Source organism: Bufo gargarizans, chromosome 11, assembly GCF_014858855.1.
Source record: "Bufo gargarizans isolate SCDJY-AF-19 chromosome 11, ASM1485885v1, whole genome shotgun sequence".
Classification (NCBI taxonomy): Eukaryota; Metazoa; Chordata; class Amphibia; order Anura; family Bufonidae; genus Bufo; species Bufo gargarizans.
Window position 1 is genome coordinate 79,061,703 of NC_058090.1, and position 20,195 is coordinate 79,081,897.

Here is a 20,195-nt window from a genome sequence, read left to right on the forward strand (position 1 = left end):
GTATATAAGACGAGAGTGAGAACACATAAGGGCCTTTCCTTGTATTGCTGGATTCTTTATTATACGATGCGTTGATAGCCATTACTGGAATGCATGAGTTAATATTGCCTAGATAGCTTCCAGTTGGTAGATGGAGATGAGCTCAATGTGATTCGGGGTATGCTGCTGTCTGATTGGAATCCAAAGTTAGGAGTGAACATTCCATTAGTCGCAATTGCGAATTTAGTCAGAATCAACGGAGTTCTGCGAATATATTTGCCACATTAATTCGCATAAACACGGAGGTTAGGTTAGCCTAGCGGGGTTCAGCAACAAGACCCTTGCGCATGGATCTAATAGTAAGACACAACTAATATTCGCAATGCCTCGGACGTATTAGAATGATAGACAGCTTGAGGTCCCCGACGAGGGTATCCCGTTAGTTAATTATTGAAAAAAATAAATAAAATAAAAAATAAAAAATAAACCAACGCACAGATGGAAGGTCCACCCTTCTCAGTGGAACCTTTTTTGATCCACTATCCAATAAATTGCATCGTATAGGTTATTGCCTCCACAAATCCTACGGGCCCATATACAAGAAACACATAGCTACCTACTCAACTCCCCCTAGGTTTTGTGGAGAGACAGCAATTTATGGCCCATCCCCCTGTATTTCCTATGCCGTGCCCATCTCCACTAGCCCTGTCACCCTCACCTACTGTTTTTATAGCAGCTCAGTTTATCAAAAGGTTTGGCCGGGTCTACTATAGGCAAATGCCTTTTCCCCCTTTAGACCAGGTCCCTCAGGACCTTTTCGTTATTGTTACATTTGTGTTTTTTGAGTTCAAATTTTGTCTGTTCTTTGCTTTTATCATTAGGTCTGAGCGCCCCCTTGGGGGAATACATCCGAGACGGGTCATCTCATCTTCAGGAATAAGACGGCTATCTATTGTACCTCGACTAGACGATAAGTCCCGTATTTTACTCATTAACATACCACATCTTCATGATACTATTTTGGTAGCATGCTTGGTCCCCCCTCTGTATCTCCAATATGGCTGTTAGTGTTGCCTCTTATAATGTCAAGGGACTTAATTCACCTTCTTTGGGTTATTGAAGAGAAATAGAGCAAACATAGTATATTTACAGGAGACCCATTTTAAATTGCAACATTTTCCCAATCTTTCCTTTTCTTATTACCCTACGTGGTTCCATTGTGGATCCCCTTCGTCAAACTCTAAAGGTGTTAGCATTGGATTCCACAGTAAAGTACCATTCATTCTGGATGATCAATTATGTGATCCGGATGGGAGGTTTCTGATGATTAAGGGAAAGATTGGACAACATTTATACACATTTGTGAACCTATACGCCCCAAATGATCACCAGATATCGTGGCTGAACTCAACTCTTCAGAAATTAGAAACTTTTAGAGGTGGTGTCACGGTGGTAGGAGGAGACTTGAACCTAGTCCTGAATCCCCTCATAGACTCTTCCTCCCAAAAATCGGCCCAATCTCAAAAGGGTATTCGTTCTCTATTGAGGAGTCTATCTAAAGCTCACTTGATAGATGTCTGGCGTACCATGAATCCAGACTCCAGGGATTATACTTTTTACTCCCATATGCACAAGTCATACCAGCGCTTAGACTATTTATTTGTGTCAAAAGAGCATCTCCAGCTGTGTTCCAGGGCTGAAATAGGTTCCATAATCCTATCCGACCATGCCCCAATAATTATTCATATGGCACAGCCCTCTAACCAGAAACATAGAAGCCACTGGAGATTTAATGAACAGCTTATTAACTCTTCAAATAACATATCCAAAATGTCACAATTGTTAAGAGAATTCTTTGACACCAATTGTACCCCTGAGGTTTCATCACAAACAGTTTGGGACGCCCACAAAGCTTACATACGTGGTCATTGTATTAGCCTGGGAGCTCATCTAAAAAAAGAAAGGCAAAGACAGATAGACTCCCTTCATGAGAAAATTAGCTTCCTGGAAAGAGCCCATAAAACCTCTCTATTGGAGTCTCAGCTTCAGGAGCTTTCCTCATGCAGGGCCTCTCTCAAAAATCTTCTTAACATAAATTCTGCTAAGTTCTACTTACACTCTCAACATAAAATATTTGCCCATGGAAACAAGGCCTCCCGCTTTATGATGTCCAGGCTAAAAAGTAGGAGAATGCAAAACTTCATACACAAGCTAAAAACCCCGGACGGTGCTCTAACCTTCGAAACTAACAAAATAGCTTCTCTGTTTAGAGACTATTATGAATCCCTTTATAATCTTAACCCACAACAATCTCTCCCGAATGATACGGCGTTGCCTTCATCCCTCTCTCTTTACTTAGAGTCGTTGGATCTTCCCTCGCTGTCAGAACAAAACGCGGCCCGTTTGACATCTCCCTTTTCCTCAGGGGAACTACTGGAAGCTATTAAAACTTCCCCTAGAGGGAAATGCCCAGGTCCCGATGGCCTTCCTATTCCTTACTACTCGACTTTTCAGGAGATACTGATTCCACACCTCCTTCCAGTGTATAACGCCACATTAGCTGGCACACCCCTCTCCCCAGACATGACAAGAGCCCACATTACCTTGATTCCTAAAGAGGGTAAAGACCATACGTTATGCCCCAATTTCAGGCCTATCTCTCTTCTTAACATAGACTTAAAGCTTTTAGCTAAAATGCTTGCGAATAGACTGGCTGTGGTCCTTCCATCTCTTATACACAGGGATCAAGTCGGATTCGTAAAACAAAGAGAGGGGAAGGATAATACGGCCCGAATACTTAATATCATTCACTATGTTAAAAGAAAGAACATCCCTCTTGTCCTTCTTAGCACTGATGCTGAGAAGGCCTTCGATAGGGTCAATTGGTCCTTTATGTACTCGACGCTTAGATCCCGAGGTATCCCGCCTCCCTTTATCTTAGCAATAGAGGCCATGTACAGTCATGCTGCGGCTTCAATCAGGGTAAATGATACCCTCTCTGAACCCTTCAAGATTAAGAATGGCACACGCCAAGGTTGCCCCCTTTCCCCGCTCCTGTTCGTCCTCGCCTTGGAGCCTCTGTTACAGACCATTAGGTTAGATGGGGACATTCAGGGAATTACATTAGGAGACCAACAACATAAAATAGCTGCATTCGCGGACGATCTGCTGTTAATAATTAGTAATCCTGAGACAGCTCTTCCTATTATCTATAGGCACTTGGAAATTTATGGATCCTATTCCAATTTTAAAGTTAACCACAGTAAATCGCTTATAATCTCCACAGGCCTTAAGAAATCCTTAAGAGACCATTTAGAAGCAAACTCTCCCTTTAATTGGTCTGCCCCTTTTTTAACGTTTCTGGGGATTAAAATGTCCATGGATCCAAACCAACTCTTCAACTTGAACTATGTCCCTCTCCTAAGTAAGTTGACCAAAGACCTGAATTCCCTGGATGTCCCCATACTTTCATGGTTTGGGAGGAAAAACATCTTACTCTCTCTGGTTATCCCCAAGCTCACATACCTCCAACAGACTCTTCCTATTCCAGTCCCTTCTACATATTATACTAAACTTCGGTCCATGTTCCGAGCTTTCATATGGAACAAGAAAAAAGCCAGATTGTCCTACACGTTGCTGTCCTACCCGAGGGAGAGAGGAGGGATTTCACTACCAGATCCTGAATTCTATGGGAAAGCAGTTTTACTTACCAGAGTGGTGGATTGGATGATAGCCCCCAAGCATAAATCCTGGGTCCCTATGGAAGAAGCCTTATTAGGACTTCCTTTTAGAACTGCGCTGCTAGGGCAAATGTCATTACCGCCTCATCATCCGAATATCTCTCCAGTAATGAAAGCCACCCTAAATGCCTGGAAAGCTTTACAAGCCTCTCCCCTTGGCTCTCCTTTTCCATCTCCTATCCTTAATATAGCAGATATTCTACATCTGGCCCCCCAGGCCCTGCAAAAAAGTCTACCTACCGAAATTCTCAAGGCTAAGGTGAGATTGATTGACCTCTATGCAGATGGACAGTTACTTTCTGTCAAAGCACTAAATGACCTACTGAAGGTCCCTTGCTCTAGTTTTAACGGCACGTTCTTTTTAAGGGCTTACATGTCTCAACACATTCAAGTACAGGACCTGTTACGCCCTGTAACGTGGTTTGAGCATCTAATTTCCTTAAACTCCCCCCCACGTAAATCAATCTCACAATGGTACAACAGGATAAGGACTCCCCCTACTGCGCTGACGCCGGCATATATCAGACTATGGGAAAGAGATCTAGATAAATGCTTCCCCCCTGAGGCTGTCGCTAATATTTTTAACTCCTCTCATAAAGCCTCACGCTGTGTCAAAATTCAGGAGAATAATTACAAAATTATCACTCGCTGGTATAAAACCCCTGACAAGACTTGCCTGTACTCTGTTTCGGCCTCGGACACATGCTGGAGGTGCTCTGAAAACAAGGGTACTTTTCTCCATATATGGTGGTCATGCCCGATCCTAGCTAGTTGGTGGGTAAAGATTTTTCAGACTAGTAATAAAATTTGTAAATCTAATGTTGTCCCATCTCCAGAGGTTGCCCTTCTAAACCTTTTCCCTACTGATCCTCCCCCACCCAAGTTAGCACTGTTTAAACAATTAATATATGCGGCTAAATTACTAATTCCCCTTCTATGGTTGACAGCAGAGGTCCCAGGTACAGAGCAATGGCTCCAAAAAATAGACCAGATTTATCGCCTGGAGGAATTGTCCTCTTGGGAAATGAGATCTCACCCGAAATTTTTGAGGATCTGGTGTAACTGGATTTCTTTTAGAGGTTATTCGGGGCCTAATGGATAAGGCCAGTTTTAGTACACCCCAAGGGTAATCTGAGCCTCAGTTGATTATTCCTATTTCCATCTGGATTTCCCTACATGACCTGTCTCGGATGTGTCTCACAGGATGTCTCTCAAAAAATAGCCGCTAAGATTGACCTCAGGATTCTATTAATTGCTAGTGACCTGCAAAATTGACCTGCGGACGGTTAAGCCAGGCTTTTGGTGGCTCTTCTTAAGCAATTAAGCAATTATTGTCGTGAACATGTCTAGGTTTATGTAACCGTAATGATAACAGTCATTCGTTTTTTGAGATAAGCTGTCTCCCTGATGTATAACATGTATGAAAATCTTACGACCCGAAATTTGTATTTGCCAGACCTGAAATAAGTTCTGTACTGTTTATGAGTAGTGGAGATTTGTCATCTACCCACTTCTCTAGTTTTTCATGTATGACTTTGAATCACTCAATAAAAACTATTGAAATGAAGAAAAAAAAAAAAAAAGAAAAAAAAAAAAAGAAATAAAGAGGAGCTCACATCTAACTGGCCACCTTTACCCAGATCCTTAAACCAATTCAACTAGATATTTATTTAGCATTTTAGACCAATAGAAGAAAATTTAAATGGACTTCAAAAATCCAAAAAGTATTATGACACAATCATGTAGAAACTTTAAACCCAGCACCATTCTTGTGACTAGGAGACAAATTTTTTCCACCTTTTTCTACGAAAGTAAACCCATCTCCTGCGATTATGTGATTGAAATATATCACCACTGAAGACCAAGAAGAAAGCCAACAATTAAAATGATTAGCACATTATTTAAGAACATTTGGCAAAACTGCCGTCTAAAAAATACAGTAATGTGGTTTTGAAAAAAATAAATAGAAGATGAAAGACTCATGGGCACCAACAGAACCACATATGATGAGGAGCTTCTTGTGGACTGCTTGCTGTGCCTGTGAGCCCCGTCATGTAAGGAGATATTGCACTTGGTCGGATTTGAACCTAGGACCCCAGCACTGCAGTGCACCAATGCTATACTTTAAGCCACATTCTACTCTATCTTATATTTCGCTACAGATGAAAATAATACAGTTGTCCTCCCAAGAAGAGGTTGTAAGTTTAGCTTACAATCATAAGTATTAGTAACCAGGTGTAAAAAATGTGTTTTTGTTTTCTTCATATTTGACACACTAACAAAATGATCAATGGTCTAAGAATTATCAATGGTATAAAAATATCACCATGAAACGTATCGGAATGGTTGAACGAATTGGAAAACATCTCCATGTCACCTGGGGGTGACATATAGAGATCATTCTAAAAGGCTCCAGGCTCTTTTTTTGATCATTACAGATATGTTTAGTTCTGCTTTGTGATTGGTAGAGGTCTATGATTTACAGGTATATAAGGCATATACATTGAGCACTAATCTAGACAAGAAAACAATCTTCCAATACTGTAGCTGTATCTCAATAACATGGGTGAGAAGATGTATCTTCTTCTACTGCTTTTAGTGGTGGAGCCTGTGATGAGTGCTCCTCTAGCTCCATCATTACAGGTAAGGTCATTTCCTATGTCTCTAGTAGAATAGTATCTTGTCAAATGTCCTTCTAGTTTATGCATGTGTTCAAAGGGCAGGGGAAAAACGATTTTCAGAAGTTTCTGCAACATCTCTGCAAAAATCCTGCCATATATAACTACGGTATATCCTAAGTCATCTGTGATATTTCCAATCCACATTCTGGAAATTGTTTGACAGGTTTCAGTTATGGAACATTAAGACAATTTCTTATTTTGTTTGATATAATTAGCACATGCAGGCTTTTATATCTGATGTTTCGGTGAAGTTTTTTTATTTTTCATGCTAAAAATTTCATTCCATTAGTAATTCATCTCAGAAATGTTACAGCCCTTACTTCTCAGTAGGCATTTTTGGTATAGATCTGTTATATTGCACATATATCCATATTAATGTGTTACTAATAATCACATATGTTTGTTTTCCAGCTTTCCGTACCTGGATTAAAGGAATATGGTAAGAGCGCCTTCGTGTTATTTGGGCTGTTATTCAGTGCCTGTGCTTCTATTTTTCAAGTGTGTCTTAAGTTTCTGGTATGAGTTTTCTGGTATCATACCTACTTTTCTAAAATTCTCTAAAATATAACATAACCAGACCTTTTCAGTGCTTATTTTCATTTTTAAGCAGATAAGGTTTTCTGTGCATTGTGGGTGGAGTTTATCAGTTCAATACACCATTGGGTGATCAGTAATATTGTCCAATGTCTCCCCCTCATCTCATTGACAGTTTTCAAAATTTCAGAGCAGGTATTAATGGCAAAGTTAAAGTCAAGGGCACTGAAAGGAACACCCCCACCTACAGGGCACCAAAATTTTTATTTGCATAAAAAAACATTTTCAGGATTAGAATAATATAGTTACCTTTTGGAGTACCTACAGAGACTAACTACCCCTAGACCATACAGGGAAATTTCTTAGTGTGCCAATGCCCAGGGGGGCACCCGAGCCCTCCTAATGGCTGCTATCCAGGTATATAATGATCTGATGCTCTCAGTAATAATTAGTTCTAGGAGCATAAGGTAAGGTAATTGAGCATCAGGTAACATCCTGCCTGCAGATGGCACTGCATTTTACAGTAACAGGTTTCATTGAAATAAAGTATAACAACTGGAAATTCGCTACAAAAGCAAGTAAAATGTTTAATAGGGCTTGCAGAGTGTGATAAAACAGTACATTTGTTTTTGCACTCTAACACATGAAGCCATGTGCAAATCAACTGTTAAGTGCTCTCTTGCTCTGCCGATATTTATTTATTTTATGTACTTATATAGCGCTACTATATTCTGCACCGCTTTACTGACATTAGCATCCAACTGTCTCCAATAGGGTTCACAATCTAAAGTCAGTGTCAGTGTTTTTGGTGTGGGAGGAAATCCCATGCAAACACGGGGAGAACATACAAACTCCATGCAGATGTTGTCCATGGTCATATTCGAACCTAGGACCCCAGCGCTGCAAGGCACCAGTGCTAACCACTAAGCCACCATTCTGATATTGTCCTAAACCCATTTCCTCTCCTGTTTAATGGACAGACCCAGATATTGGAATCTAAGTTCAGTACAATTTTAGGATGAGCGCATTGATTCTACCAGTTTTAAATTTGTTCTGAATTTCCCAAAAAGTTTGATTGGAAATAAAGCCAAATCTTTAGCAATTCCTTTGAGATGAACTGGGGTGAGAGAGAGAGAGAGACAAACAGAGAGAGTGAGATAGGAGCTTTGGGTAGAATCTATTTGTGTCCGGCACAAAACGAATCTCCAAATGTTCACTCAACTCCAGTACAATTCTTTATTCCCAAATTACAAAAAAAATCTTTATCTTCTGGCCACAAGTTATTTTACTCATCAATATACTTCTCTTTAATGTCAACAGAAAATACGCTAAATGTGATCAAGAAAATTGCAAAATCGGGCCCAGGTAAGATTACACCAGGTTTAACTGGTCTTTCTAAGTGTGTAAAGTGTCTTATTCTATATTACAATGAATATCAATGGGATTTCATGTATAAATGCCCTAACAATCTGGGATTCATGATTCTATTATTTTTCCATTTTTAGTTAACTATTAAGGTCACAGATACATAATAATTTTTTTCCCGTCTGTGACTTTATTAGTTAATTAACAAATGGGGCAAATAATAGAAAAATAAATCCCATTAATATAAATTGTTATACAGAATAAGATGATTCAGTTTCTGAGCTTTCATTGAAGGGCAGTATTCTAATTGATGGTAGAATTATAACGAATAGTAATAGATAAATATGTGACAAGATTCCTGTATTATATACATGCTTTTAGATACAGATTCTAAGGCATCAGAAGAACCTGAAGGAACCTTTGCCAAGATAATCCAAGCCAACAAAGGTAACAGCTTAGTTATGTTTCTCGATCAATATAAGTGATGAGTTATAGAAATCACAAAGGTAATTCTTAAGCATTTACATTAAGAAATTATTTTAGTTTTCTACTGCTATAGTGTACTTGGCATGTGGAAAGTATTTTCATTCTATTATAACAAGAGTCCTAGACTTAAAAGATATGTCCACCAATGAACAGCAATTTATATTCTAATTAGAAACCAAAATTGTATATTAAAAAAATGCTTCCAAAGGCGCATAGCCTTTATTATTGCTTTCTACTCATTTTGGGCGAAAAATATTTATTTTTAATTTTCTATATTTAAAAATTAAATTAACCCCTTCTCTGTACAACCTTAAAATTATCTAGTTCTAGTTCTGTGTTTATACTGTTAAAAACATTCATTATAGCTCAGTAAGAAAAGAATATGGCTGCAGTAAGTTTTTATGAGCTGTTAGTAGTTCAAAAATAAGGGATACACATAACCTTCAGCAAAAAAGTCCAAATGGATCCAGCGAGTAAAATCACTGATTCTTTATTTGGTTCATTTAAAAAAATGTATAAACAAGTAATCGCCCTGCATAAAATCAACGTATTTTAACCACAAGACAGGCCTTCTTCATGGATTTATAATATAAAGTATACTTTATACTATGAATCCACGAAGAAGATCTCTCTTATGGTTGAAACGTGTTGATTTTATGCATTACTTGTTTATACATTTTATCCTTTTTTTTTAAAATGAAGAAATAAAGAATCATTGATTTTAATCGCCGGATCCATTTGGACTGTTTTGCTGCATCTACGTTGGGTGCCCGGATCCGTGCAGAGCAGATCAGAGCACCTTTACCACTTTATAGCTGGACTTTGTTCTATCTACAATACACATAACCTGCAGGTAATGACTTAAAGTGAAAGAAAAAGTAAGATGCTTACAGCTACGGTAGGCAATGAGTACGACATGCAGTACTTTTAGTCCAGCTGGCTGCCGTACTGCCGGTGGCACACAAGGACTAGCGGCAGGACAGAACAGCCGGCCGGACTCCCCTGCCTCTAGTGTGAAACTAGCCTTAGCCCTTCATGACAAAAACTGCTAAACATTCTAATAAATACCAATAAAAAGAAATTATTTTAGGCCAAAATTAGTAAAAGGTAGCCAAAATAAAATTACTCACATAAACGCATAGATTATTACATTACTTATTTGGCAGTTTGTTGCCTATACTCATTGGTCCAACACCTCCATCCCTGCAAAGCAGCTGTTTTGCAGTAGATCCGATGCCAGTAGGTGGTGGTAGAACTACAAATCAACATCCGTTTCCATATTGGATGGACCTGGCTACTGCAGACCTGCAGTAGCCACTTAGATAGGTTTTACAATCTGATAAACTTTAAGTCCAAATTAAAGGTTCCTTAGACTTTTGTATGTATGTTGCTATGTCATTACATAAAATGCATTAGGACAGGTTGACTTCTCATGTATCAGGTTAATCTAAATGCCAGGTATAAAAACTATACCTTCCAAAATTGAAATCATAAAGAAAACAGTAACTAATATTACCAATATGGAGAGAATATTACAGGACCTAATTGAGTATACAATGAAAAAATTACTCCGTATGGAGTAGTTTTTAAAATTCAAACATAAACAGGATATGCTAAAGTAGTACTGTACATAAGTTGGAAATTTGATTATGAATTTTCAGCCTTACTTCATGACTTCATCTCTCAATGTTGACAATGAGTTTGTAAGACTACACATGAAATATTCAGGTCGAAGAGCTTTCTAGTTTAAAGTAAATATTTATACAGAATTTCAAATGTCATCATCTTCTTCAATTAGAAATTGCCAAGGATGTACATCAAGGTGACTTGTTAAAAACAACTGGACGCAGCGCTATGTCCTGCACAGAGTGCTTGTGGCCCAAATCTGCCAATGGAACCGTTATTGTGCCTTATTCTTTTTCTTCAAATTACGGTAAGTTTTTGTCTTTCTTTCTGTCTATCTCTAAGGTGGCCATACTAACTGGAAAATAGATTCATCATATTAATTTTCTTTAAACCCCAGGTAGTTTGAACCTTGCCTTGTTTAAGACGTCAATGGAGGATTTCGAAACCCTTACTTGCATTAGGTTTGTGCCTCGGACAACGGAGAAGGACTATATCAGTATTGTGTCTGCACAGGGGTAGGTTTTTCTAGTCAGGTTTCAAGTTTAATTTACTAAAAGTTTATCTATAATAGTGTAATCTATCATTACAAGTTTGAAGCAAGTAAAGAAATGGAAACCAATGTCTACTATTGTGTGTGTGAAGCTTGATATACCTAAAGTAACCTAAAGAAGCATATTCTAATGTAGTCTTTGTCTTTTCCAACACTTACCAATAGCATCTTTATTTCATCTTGGACATGTATTTACATATTAAAAAATTGTTCTCTGCTTACGACTATCTTTCTTGACACAATTTTTTAATAACAGGAAGTTAAGATTGGTGTTTAAGCAAAACCAATTTTTTTATACTAAAGGGGTTCTCAAGGAATGATTTAAAAAGGCCTCTAGCAAACTCTCCTAGAATATGAGTAGGACTTTGTTGCCTCCACTTGCAGAGCTGCTTAGGAGGATGAGGTGAAAGGGCTTCACTACATAATTCTCTCTAGCACTTGCATTTGCTGCACATTGGTAAGTGTTCCTGTCAGGCTGATAAGCCATGATGGCATATCATAGGCAAGATCACATCATTACTATCTATACTAGAGCAGTGTAGTAAGGTTTCTGGCAGCCATTTGAAATCATTCCTAGAGAACCCCTTTAATACTGCATGTCCAAGATAACATATAGAATAAAGGGTTTTATTGTAGAATGCTATAACATATCTAAAGTGAAATATCTAATAGGAATTCTCCCCTATTTCTGTTCAGGTGTGTATCATATTTGGGAAAAATAGGTGGCGTTCAGATGGTTGGACTAGATATCAATGGTTGTATGTTTAAAGGAACTATACAACATGAGCTAAACCATGCACTGGGGTTCTACCATGAGCAAACAAGGAGTGACCGGGATAACTATGTCACCATCATGTATCAAAATATAGCACCAGGTAAAGCCCTCACCATGAATACTTGACACTTATTTTCAGAGTTTCTTTTATTGCCTCTTTTTCAGAGATGCATGTGAACAGGGTTCTGGAAACCCTATTCGATTGTATTTGATACAGTTTTCTCACAGATTTAGGCCCAGTACACATGCCAAATACTCCATGACATCTGATACACAAGCTCATAGAGATCCTTTGTCTTACAGCTTACACTGGAAATTTTGACAAGCAAAACACTAACAATCTTGGTCTGGAGTATGATTTTGGATCAGTGATGCATTACAGCAGGTAAGTTCATTGTATATTAATATGTGGTTACTATAAAGACTAAAACTAATATAATTCTGAAATACTGTACGCTGTTCTATGATGTATCATATGGTCACATTATCCTATTTCCACCTTCTTTTTTGTCTATTGTATCTGTCAGGTTTGCATTCAGTAACACCTCAGGACAACCAACTATTGTGACCAAACCTGACCCAAACATCCCAATTGGACAAAGAGATGGACTAAGTGTTCTAGATGTCTCTAAAATCAACCGATTGTATCAATGCGGTAAGCTCTTACAGGTCTACAGTTTGCAAAAAGTTGCATACAAGATCCATCAGTCATTGATTAAATTTAAATTTAAATTTCCCTTTTAGATGTCTGTGCTTATTTACTTAATGAGAAGAATGGAAGTCTAACCTCCGGCAACTACCCATCAGCCTACCCTAATAATGCCAGCTGTGTTTGGCGGATCAAAACACCATCAGATCAGGTATTGTACTGAAGACAGAGGAGAAACTATAGACAAAAGAAACAAAACCTTTTTCATTTTTGACACGGGGCCATATTTTCTATCATGATTTAACATCTAACATATCAGGAAGTTGATCTATATCATGATACATGGTCCACACAGTCTGGAATAATTATTGACATTATGTTACATAGACGGATTAAATTATCCAACTGTCCTTTTATCAGTATTTTGGCAATAATTGCTATGTATAGTTTCTATATAAACCATCACTATGATATTGGTTATTCTCCGACTTACATCCTATTTGTGTTTCTTAATGTTGGTCTTCAAGACTTATCTTCCTAACACATATCATTTTCATTACTCATGATTCAACAGACATCCGGTCATTGTGGTCTACAGTATCTACAACTGTTGGATAGTTCTATGTGGGTTATTAGTATTGGTGCTGGTTCACACAAGTGATTATATCTGTTTTTCTTTATTATTTTTTAGGTTACATTAAACATTGTTGCCTTTGATGTCCAGTCGTCACCCAATTGTATTTCTGACTATATTAGGATTTATGATGGTCCCACTAAGAGAGATCCCCTTTTGTTGGACAGTACTTGTGGCACTGGGTTGATCCCTCCAATTATTGCATCTACTAACCAGTTATTGGTTGAATTTTCCAGTGACAACAGTGGTACTGGGGTAGGCTTTAAAGCCTTATACAGCTCAGGTACAGTATCATATTGATTAAAGTGGTTAAAAAAAACAAAAACTTGCAAAATAAAAGAATAAAATCTTAACATATCCTAAAACATCAATCAAGGTCAAAGGTAGTCAGACGCATCACCCCACTACTCAAGAAAAATATCACAACAATCAATAGAAGACTGGGCACACCACAAGATATTAAGCCACAAAATTTAATCGGTTTAAAACAGTTCAAAAATTAATTAAAGACAGTAGCTCTAAAATTACTGTCCTAAATAATTTTAGAGCTACTGTCTTTAATTAATTTTTGAACTGTTTTAAACCGATTAAATTTTGTGGCTTAATATCTTGTGGTGTGCCCAGTCTTCTATTGATTGTTGTGATATCCTAAAACATGTCAAGACTTCCAAATCTGTAGAGATCACTTTTTAGCAGTCATCTCATTATCATCCCAAGCAGGAAAACATTCAATATATGACCCATATATGGATAACACAAGAATGATCTTTTACAATAGGAGGTGGTCACAACTAATTTCTTTACAGCGACCTCTGCACAGGAAATATAGGCACATCTCATCTAAATCAATGAGTCCCTTCAGTTTATTGAGCCTACTGCCCATGTGGCTGCTGGAAAGCAAACCTCCAAATGCTGTTAACAATACTTAGACAAGATGGCCACCTCCATGTATTACTGGAAAACTTGTTTAAAATGGAATTACAAGATTTTTATATTAATGGCCTATCTTCAGGATAGACTATTAATATGTGATCAGAGAGGGTCTGGCACCCTGTGCCCATGTTGATCAGCTGCTCATGAGTAGGTCTGGCACTGGAACTACAAATCACCATAAAATGTGTAGTGGGTAGAACTGGTTACAGCCAACCTTACACTATATTGACAGCTTCTCCTGAGGATAGGTCATCAATCATAAAATCCTGAAATACTCCTTTAACGGTTTATCCAACCAGATACTTCGAGATTTTGGTCTAGAAATCTCACACATGTCAATTGAGACTTTGAAAACCGGTAGATCTCCAAAATATCTCAACGTGGTCTATGTTTTAGGCAGAAAAGTGAGATTGGACCTTGATTATGGCTCATTTACTGTCTGCAACACTTGAAATGTCGCAGAAAAGTCACACAAAGTCACATTCTACTCCAGGCTGCCGCTTGGTGCCTTTCTTTTTAGGGCTAAACCATATAATGTTGCACCAAATATATGAAAACTGTGCAGCATTTCAAAAATTTGGTGCAACCACACAATGCAAAACCAGACTTAAAAATAACATTAACACAATCTTAAATGATAAGTAACCCCTCAGGGGCTTAGCTAAAGGCTCATGGGCCCTCGTGCAAGAGTTCAGCTTGGGCCCTCCTTCCCTCAGTGCTTTGTGGCCACATTGCTTTCGTACTGCCTGAGGCAGAAATTGAAACGGCACCCCCACCCCATGCCAAATACTAGACCTAAACCCTTCCCTCCAGTCAGAGGTCTACCTTGAACAACATGCATTTTCTATAATACTGGTGTCTTCATATGCAGCACAAGGGTCATTGGGCCCCCTCAGGCTCCTGGGCCCGGTAGCGACTGCTACCTCTGCACCCCCTATAGCTACACCCCTGTAACCCCTTATATCTTTACGTGGCTCAGAGTTCGATGGTTTTTATTTTTTTTTAAATCTAAAATTCTTTTACATTAATTTTTCTTTTAGTTCTAAAGACTACCCTTTTAAATGCAATGGCCAACTACAAAGCAAATGTAAACTTCATAGTATAGGAATATTTATGCACTTTAATAACGATATTAAAATGTATTTCCCAATAGTGCAATGTGGAGGAACATTCTTTACTCCTGGAAGAAACGTTACATCCCCCTGGTACCCCTATTACTATCGTCCAAACATGAATTGCAACTACACCATTACAGCTCCTGTTGGAAAGACGGTAAAGTGTTTTTTTCCGTTTGTCCAAGAAAGCTCGAAAAATATTTCCACTTTATTTTTTTCCGGTGTTGTCCTAGAGTCTATCAGTCTGTTTGTCAAATATCTTGAAACTGTTAAAGTGGCAGCACAAAATTGATGCATAGCTCTTCCACATGATTTTTACAATCTACACAAATTATCACTGTCTCTCATTAACTCCTTTGTAATAATTCATATGTTGTAGTCCGATCCACTTGCGTTATAATGAGATTACAATGTATTCTTCTGCTCTTTACAGATTTCCTTGACGGTTACTGATTTTCAGATAGAAGATAGTCAGTTCTGCCTACATGACTATTTAGAGATCCTGGATGGGTCCACCTTGAAAGGTCGATTCTGTGGGAACTATGCAATCCCCTCTTTTACTTCTCAAAGCAATACACTGTGGCTGAGATTTGTTAGTGATGGCAGAGTTCAGTCTAGAGGCTTCCAGGCATCATATAAATTTGGTGAGTACCACAGCCTTGTCTTTACATGTTCTTTACATTACATAGCACATTATATCTATAGGTCGACTATACAAGTGCAATCATATATTCATAAATAATGGTATCATCCCGGAAAGAGCATGATATGGTCTAATTGCATCAGTTGTCATACCCATGTGTTTGTTGTTGAGGAGGACAACAGTGATGTGCAGACAGTACTCGACGATGATGATGTAGCTGATCACACTTGGGAGCCGGATGAATTAGGGGCTTTATCATCATCAGTAGAAGAGGGTGGCAGCTTGCCTGTGACGGAGCCAGCAAGTCGGTAGCATGGTCGTGAGTCAGCAGGGTAATAGCAGTGGGAGGTCTGTAGCCAAACATGCCAGAGAGAGATGAGAGAATTTTTTATTTGGCCGATTCGCTTATCTTTTCATAAAAATTTGGTTTGATCCGAATTTATTTGCGGCAAATTACGTTACAAAATGGCTATTTCCGGGCTGCAGAGAGCCTTTATAGGGGTGTAGAACACTGTCCCTTGCAGTAACACGCATAGGAAGTCTGCTGTGGTAGTAAAATAATACTATGAGTCAGTATGACAGGCAGATGAATGGGGTCACTCTTAGAATCACTGCATACTTCACTTATTTGGGCAGTCACGGGGCCAAAACTGACCAAATAACTGAAGTATCAACAGGAAGCTCTTAGCGTCAAGAAGAAGCGCACTCCTTTTACACCCTCATCAGCTGATTCCACATAGATTTCTACAGAACCAGTTCTATTAAACGCTTATACAAGTAGAGCCCCCCTGACAGAGTGGAGAGGGTGTCAGCAGTAAGTCTGTGTTGACGTCACTAATTAATTTTCCTCATTCTCTGTTCCGTCTGTGGAGCATAAGCCTTCACTCGGCCAGCATTTGCTCAACAATCCATCAGTATTGCTAATGCCAGGAAAAACAGGAGTGGATCTTGCAGCATCAGGAGGAAGCCACAGAGTGGCACAATGACCGAGTATGGAGGTGGCAGCAGCATGAGGAGGCCACAGAATGGCACAATGGCAGAGTGTGGAGGTGGCAGTAGCATGAGTAGGTCACAGAGTGGCATAATGGCAGAGTCTTGAGGTGGCAGCAGCATCATAAGGACGCCACAGGGTTGTACAATGAGTGAGTCTGGAGGTGGCAGCAGCATGAGTAGGCCACAGAGTGGCACAATTACAGAGTCTGTAGGTGTCAGCAGCATCAGGAGGAGGTCACAGACTGGTAAGGTGATATAGTGTATATAAGACAGCAGCAGCATCAGGATGCCACAGAATGGCAAGGTGACATAGTGTGGAGATGACAGAAGCAGCAGCATCAGCATATCATATAGTGTAAGGGGGCCTTGTTTGGATACGGCAGGAGCAGCATCAGGATACCAAAGAGTGGAAAGGTGACATAGTGTGAAGATGGCAGCAGCAGCAGCATCAGGATACCACAGAGTGTCAACGTGACATAGTGTGGATAAGGCAGCATCAGGATACCACACAGTGGCAAGGTGACAGAGTGGGGCGGTGGGTGGAATTACCAGTAACCGCTGACGAAGGTGGGTAAAAAACGGAGCACTTGGCATCAGATGTGTGGCATCTGACAGGAGGCAGCATCCGAGTAGTGGCTGAGGCAGGAAGCCAGAAGAAATCAGTCTCTTTTGTGTGTTGGTGTGGCACCATGGATGGTGCATCAGGCATTGGTGGGTGGAAATCCTGGCTCATCCACACCTGATTGATCTTGACAAAGGTCAGTCTCTCCACATTTTGGGTGGATAGGTGAGTTCTTTTTGTGGTAACTATGGCCCCCGCCGCTCTGATACCACACTACTGGTCGGGCAGGACAGCTTTTCCAGGGTAAACTCGGCCAGTTGCGGCCACAAATCCAGTTTGGCTGGACAGTAATACAGCGGATCTTCAATGTGGGGTGGCAGGGTGCTGTCCAAGTATGCCACCACCTGCCGGTTCAAGTCCTGCTCCAGATCTAGCTGCCCAAATAAGTGAAGTGTGCAGTGATACTAAGAGCGACGCCTGTCATCTGCTTGTCATACTTACTCACAGTATTATCTCACTACCACTGCAGACTCCCTATGCGTGTTACTGCGAGGAACAGTGTTAGTGTTCTACACCACTATAAAGGCTCTCTGCCTCCAGGAAATAGCCGATTGAGAACGCGATTCACCGCAAATAAATTTGGATCGAAGCAAATTTATTTTTTTATATATGGCGAACCGGCCGAATCGAATTTTTGAAAAATTCTCTTGTCTCTAGCTATAATCATTGTGGAAACCTGACAATAAAAGTGTTCCGTTTGTCTATAGCACTATCAGGAGGCATATTGGGCATTACACAATGTCCTTAAGCTCAAAGGCTTGTCAGTGTGAACCAGATCAGGTCCTCCAGACATATGGATGATCTTGCACTGATCTCTATTGTGGTAAAAAGTTGAGAATCCTGGACAGTGGATCTTTCTTTAAGTAAAATTTACTAAAAGTCTCTATGAAAATATTTTCTTCTTAGCCTACCATTATTTGTTAGGGTTTATTCACTGGGCATCCTTTGCCTTGAACATGCACTGATTGATGATATATAAGTTTATCAACAATAGTTTATTTTAAAAAAATTCAATGCACAATGAATGAGAATGAATTATCGCTACTATGATTGTTTTTCCCCCATTCAGTTTTCACATTGTTGGCAGCACATTCCCAGTTTACACAGGACCGTGCCCTGCCAAGTACTTTGGGTTAAAAATGTGATCACCTAACAAACAATTCCTGATAAGCGGCCTGTGTAAAAGTGCCCTTAGGACTGCAGACATTACATTTGTCAAATTTTGAGCCATTGCTGAGACCTTCAAAGATAAATGTGAGGCAATACAGCAGAAGATATTCCTTTTTCTATAGCACAACCGCAAAGAAGCATTACATAGTTTCTAATAATTACATTCCTCTTTTATTTCCAATTTTAAAACATTTTATATCATCAGATAAACTCTATTGTAAAATGCTTTTTATGTTTTATTTTTTAATTACTTTATTGCTTTTCTATTGGTAATAAAAAACAAATATGGTGGATAGAATATTTGACAAATCTATTTGGTTTCTGACTCCATCTTTGTTTCTTTTTCTCTGCAGTGTAACTGAAGATCATCAGGCCCCAGATTATAGTGAAGTTCTACCAGTTCTCTCTACATCACCATTAACATTACATTTACATAACATTCTTGACTTTCTTTTACTTTACAAAATTGCAGTTAATGCTAGTATAGAGATTAAGAAATTCTTTCATATGATTTTTCAGTCCTTTATATAATGCCCTCTAATTAAAAAAAAGTCTTACAAATAAAGTTACTAATTGCATCTTCTATAATGTTGAATATTCCTTTATTTTTTTTTAGTAAATGTGTATGTGATATTGTGAAGATATGGGACAATGGCTGTTGTATTAATGGCTGTCCGCTAATGTGACCTGAAGAAGGTATTGGTCCAGCGCATAGCATAGATGATCGATCTTTTCAAAAAGTTGACTTATGGTTGACTGTGTTAACAAGCAACATGTTTAAAAACACACTGCGCAGTCATATGCATCATGCTTTTATAATATTGGAAAGCTTCCAAAAATTGTCCCTTAGCAGGGACAGATGGTATCTAGACATACACAGTATTATGGTCAAAAACAGTGGCTTTTTTAAATCAAGCATCCAAAATACAAATGTTATTATACTAAAAAAGAGTGACTTGTTCTGCATAAGCATCCAAAAATGAATGTCTTAACTAGGGAAAAATGCCTTTCCATATTTCTACACACACAAGTGCTAATTGTATGTTGAAAGAGTAGCTTGTTCCAAACAAGCCTTAAAATATTCTCTCTTTGAATTAGCAGCAGCATCAATTTAGTGTAGATGTGGAAAGGGTAGGGTAATAGTCCAATGTGGCCTCAATAGTAGCAGCAGTAATAGCAACATATCATGGAACATACAAGGATGTAGATGTACATGCGGTGGTTTAGGGATAGTAGTAGTAGTGGTATAAGTGGTGGCTGTCTATCAGAAATTGTGGTGGCACTAGGAGGTTTAGTAGCAGGGAGTTGCAGCTGGGGTAGCAGAAGCAGCAGCCATATAATATAGAACATGATAGTAGGGAGACAGTGGCAGTAGCATTATGGTGGCAGCAGCAGCCAGGCAGTAGAGAACATTATAGTAGGAAGTTAGACAGAGGCAGTGGCATAATGGCAGAAGCCATACAGTACAGAACATGATTCTAGTCATGTCATTTTGACAAAAGTGATGTTTTGGAAACTTGTGAAGGACAATTACACTAAAGGCTGGGCAAGAGAAAACAAAGTGGGCATATTGAGCCAGTATAGGACAGTGTTCCAGTGTGCCTGTCCATAAGTCCATGGGAGCAAGGAACATGGTATGCACTGAAAAAAGGCCAGAGTACAGGTAGGACTCATTATAAGTAAACAATAACAATCTCCTG

At 39.0% G+C, this 20,195-nt stretch overlaps 1 protein-coding gene across 1 annotated transcript in view; it reads left to right on the plus strand.

Moving 5' to 3' along the window:
• LOC122921320 (embryonic protein UVS.2-like) overlaps positions 1-19,014 on the plus strand; it is a 35,642-nt gene extending 16,628 nt beyond the window's left edge. The window contains exons 3-15 of the mRNA XM_044271297.1: positions 6,812-6,839; positions 8,255-8,299; positions 8,681-8,746; positions 10,584-10,718; positions 10,809-10,926; positions 11,658-11,836; positions 12,040-12,121; positions 12,264-12,391; positions 12,481-12,596; positions 13,077-13,302; positions 15,106-15,224; positions 15,501-15,711; positions 18,849-19,014. Of these exons, the coding sequence (XP_044127232.1) occupies positions 6,812-6,839; positions 8,255-8,299; positions 8,681-8,746; positions 10,584-10,718; positions 10,809-10,926; positions 11,658-11,836; positions 12,040-12,121; positions 12,264-12,391; positions 12,481-12,596; positions 13,077-13,302; positions 15,106-15,224; positions 15,501-15,711; positions 18,849-18,853 (1,458 nt within the window). The 3' untranslated portion in view covers positions 18,854-19,014. The remainder of the gene's footprint in view (positions 1-6,811; positions 6,840-8,254; positions 8,300-8,680; positions 8,747-10,583; positions 10,719-10,808; positions 10,927-11,657; positions 11,837-12,039; positions 12,122-12,263; positions 12,392-12,480; positions 12,597-13,076; positions 13,303-15,105; positions 15,225-15,500; positions 15,712-18,848) is intronic.
• The last annotated feature ends 1,181 nt before the right edge of the window (positions 19,015-20,195 follow it).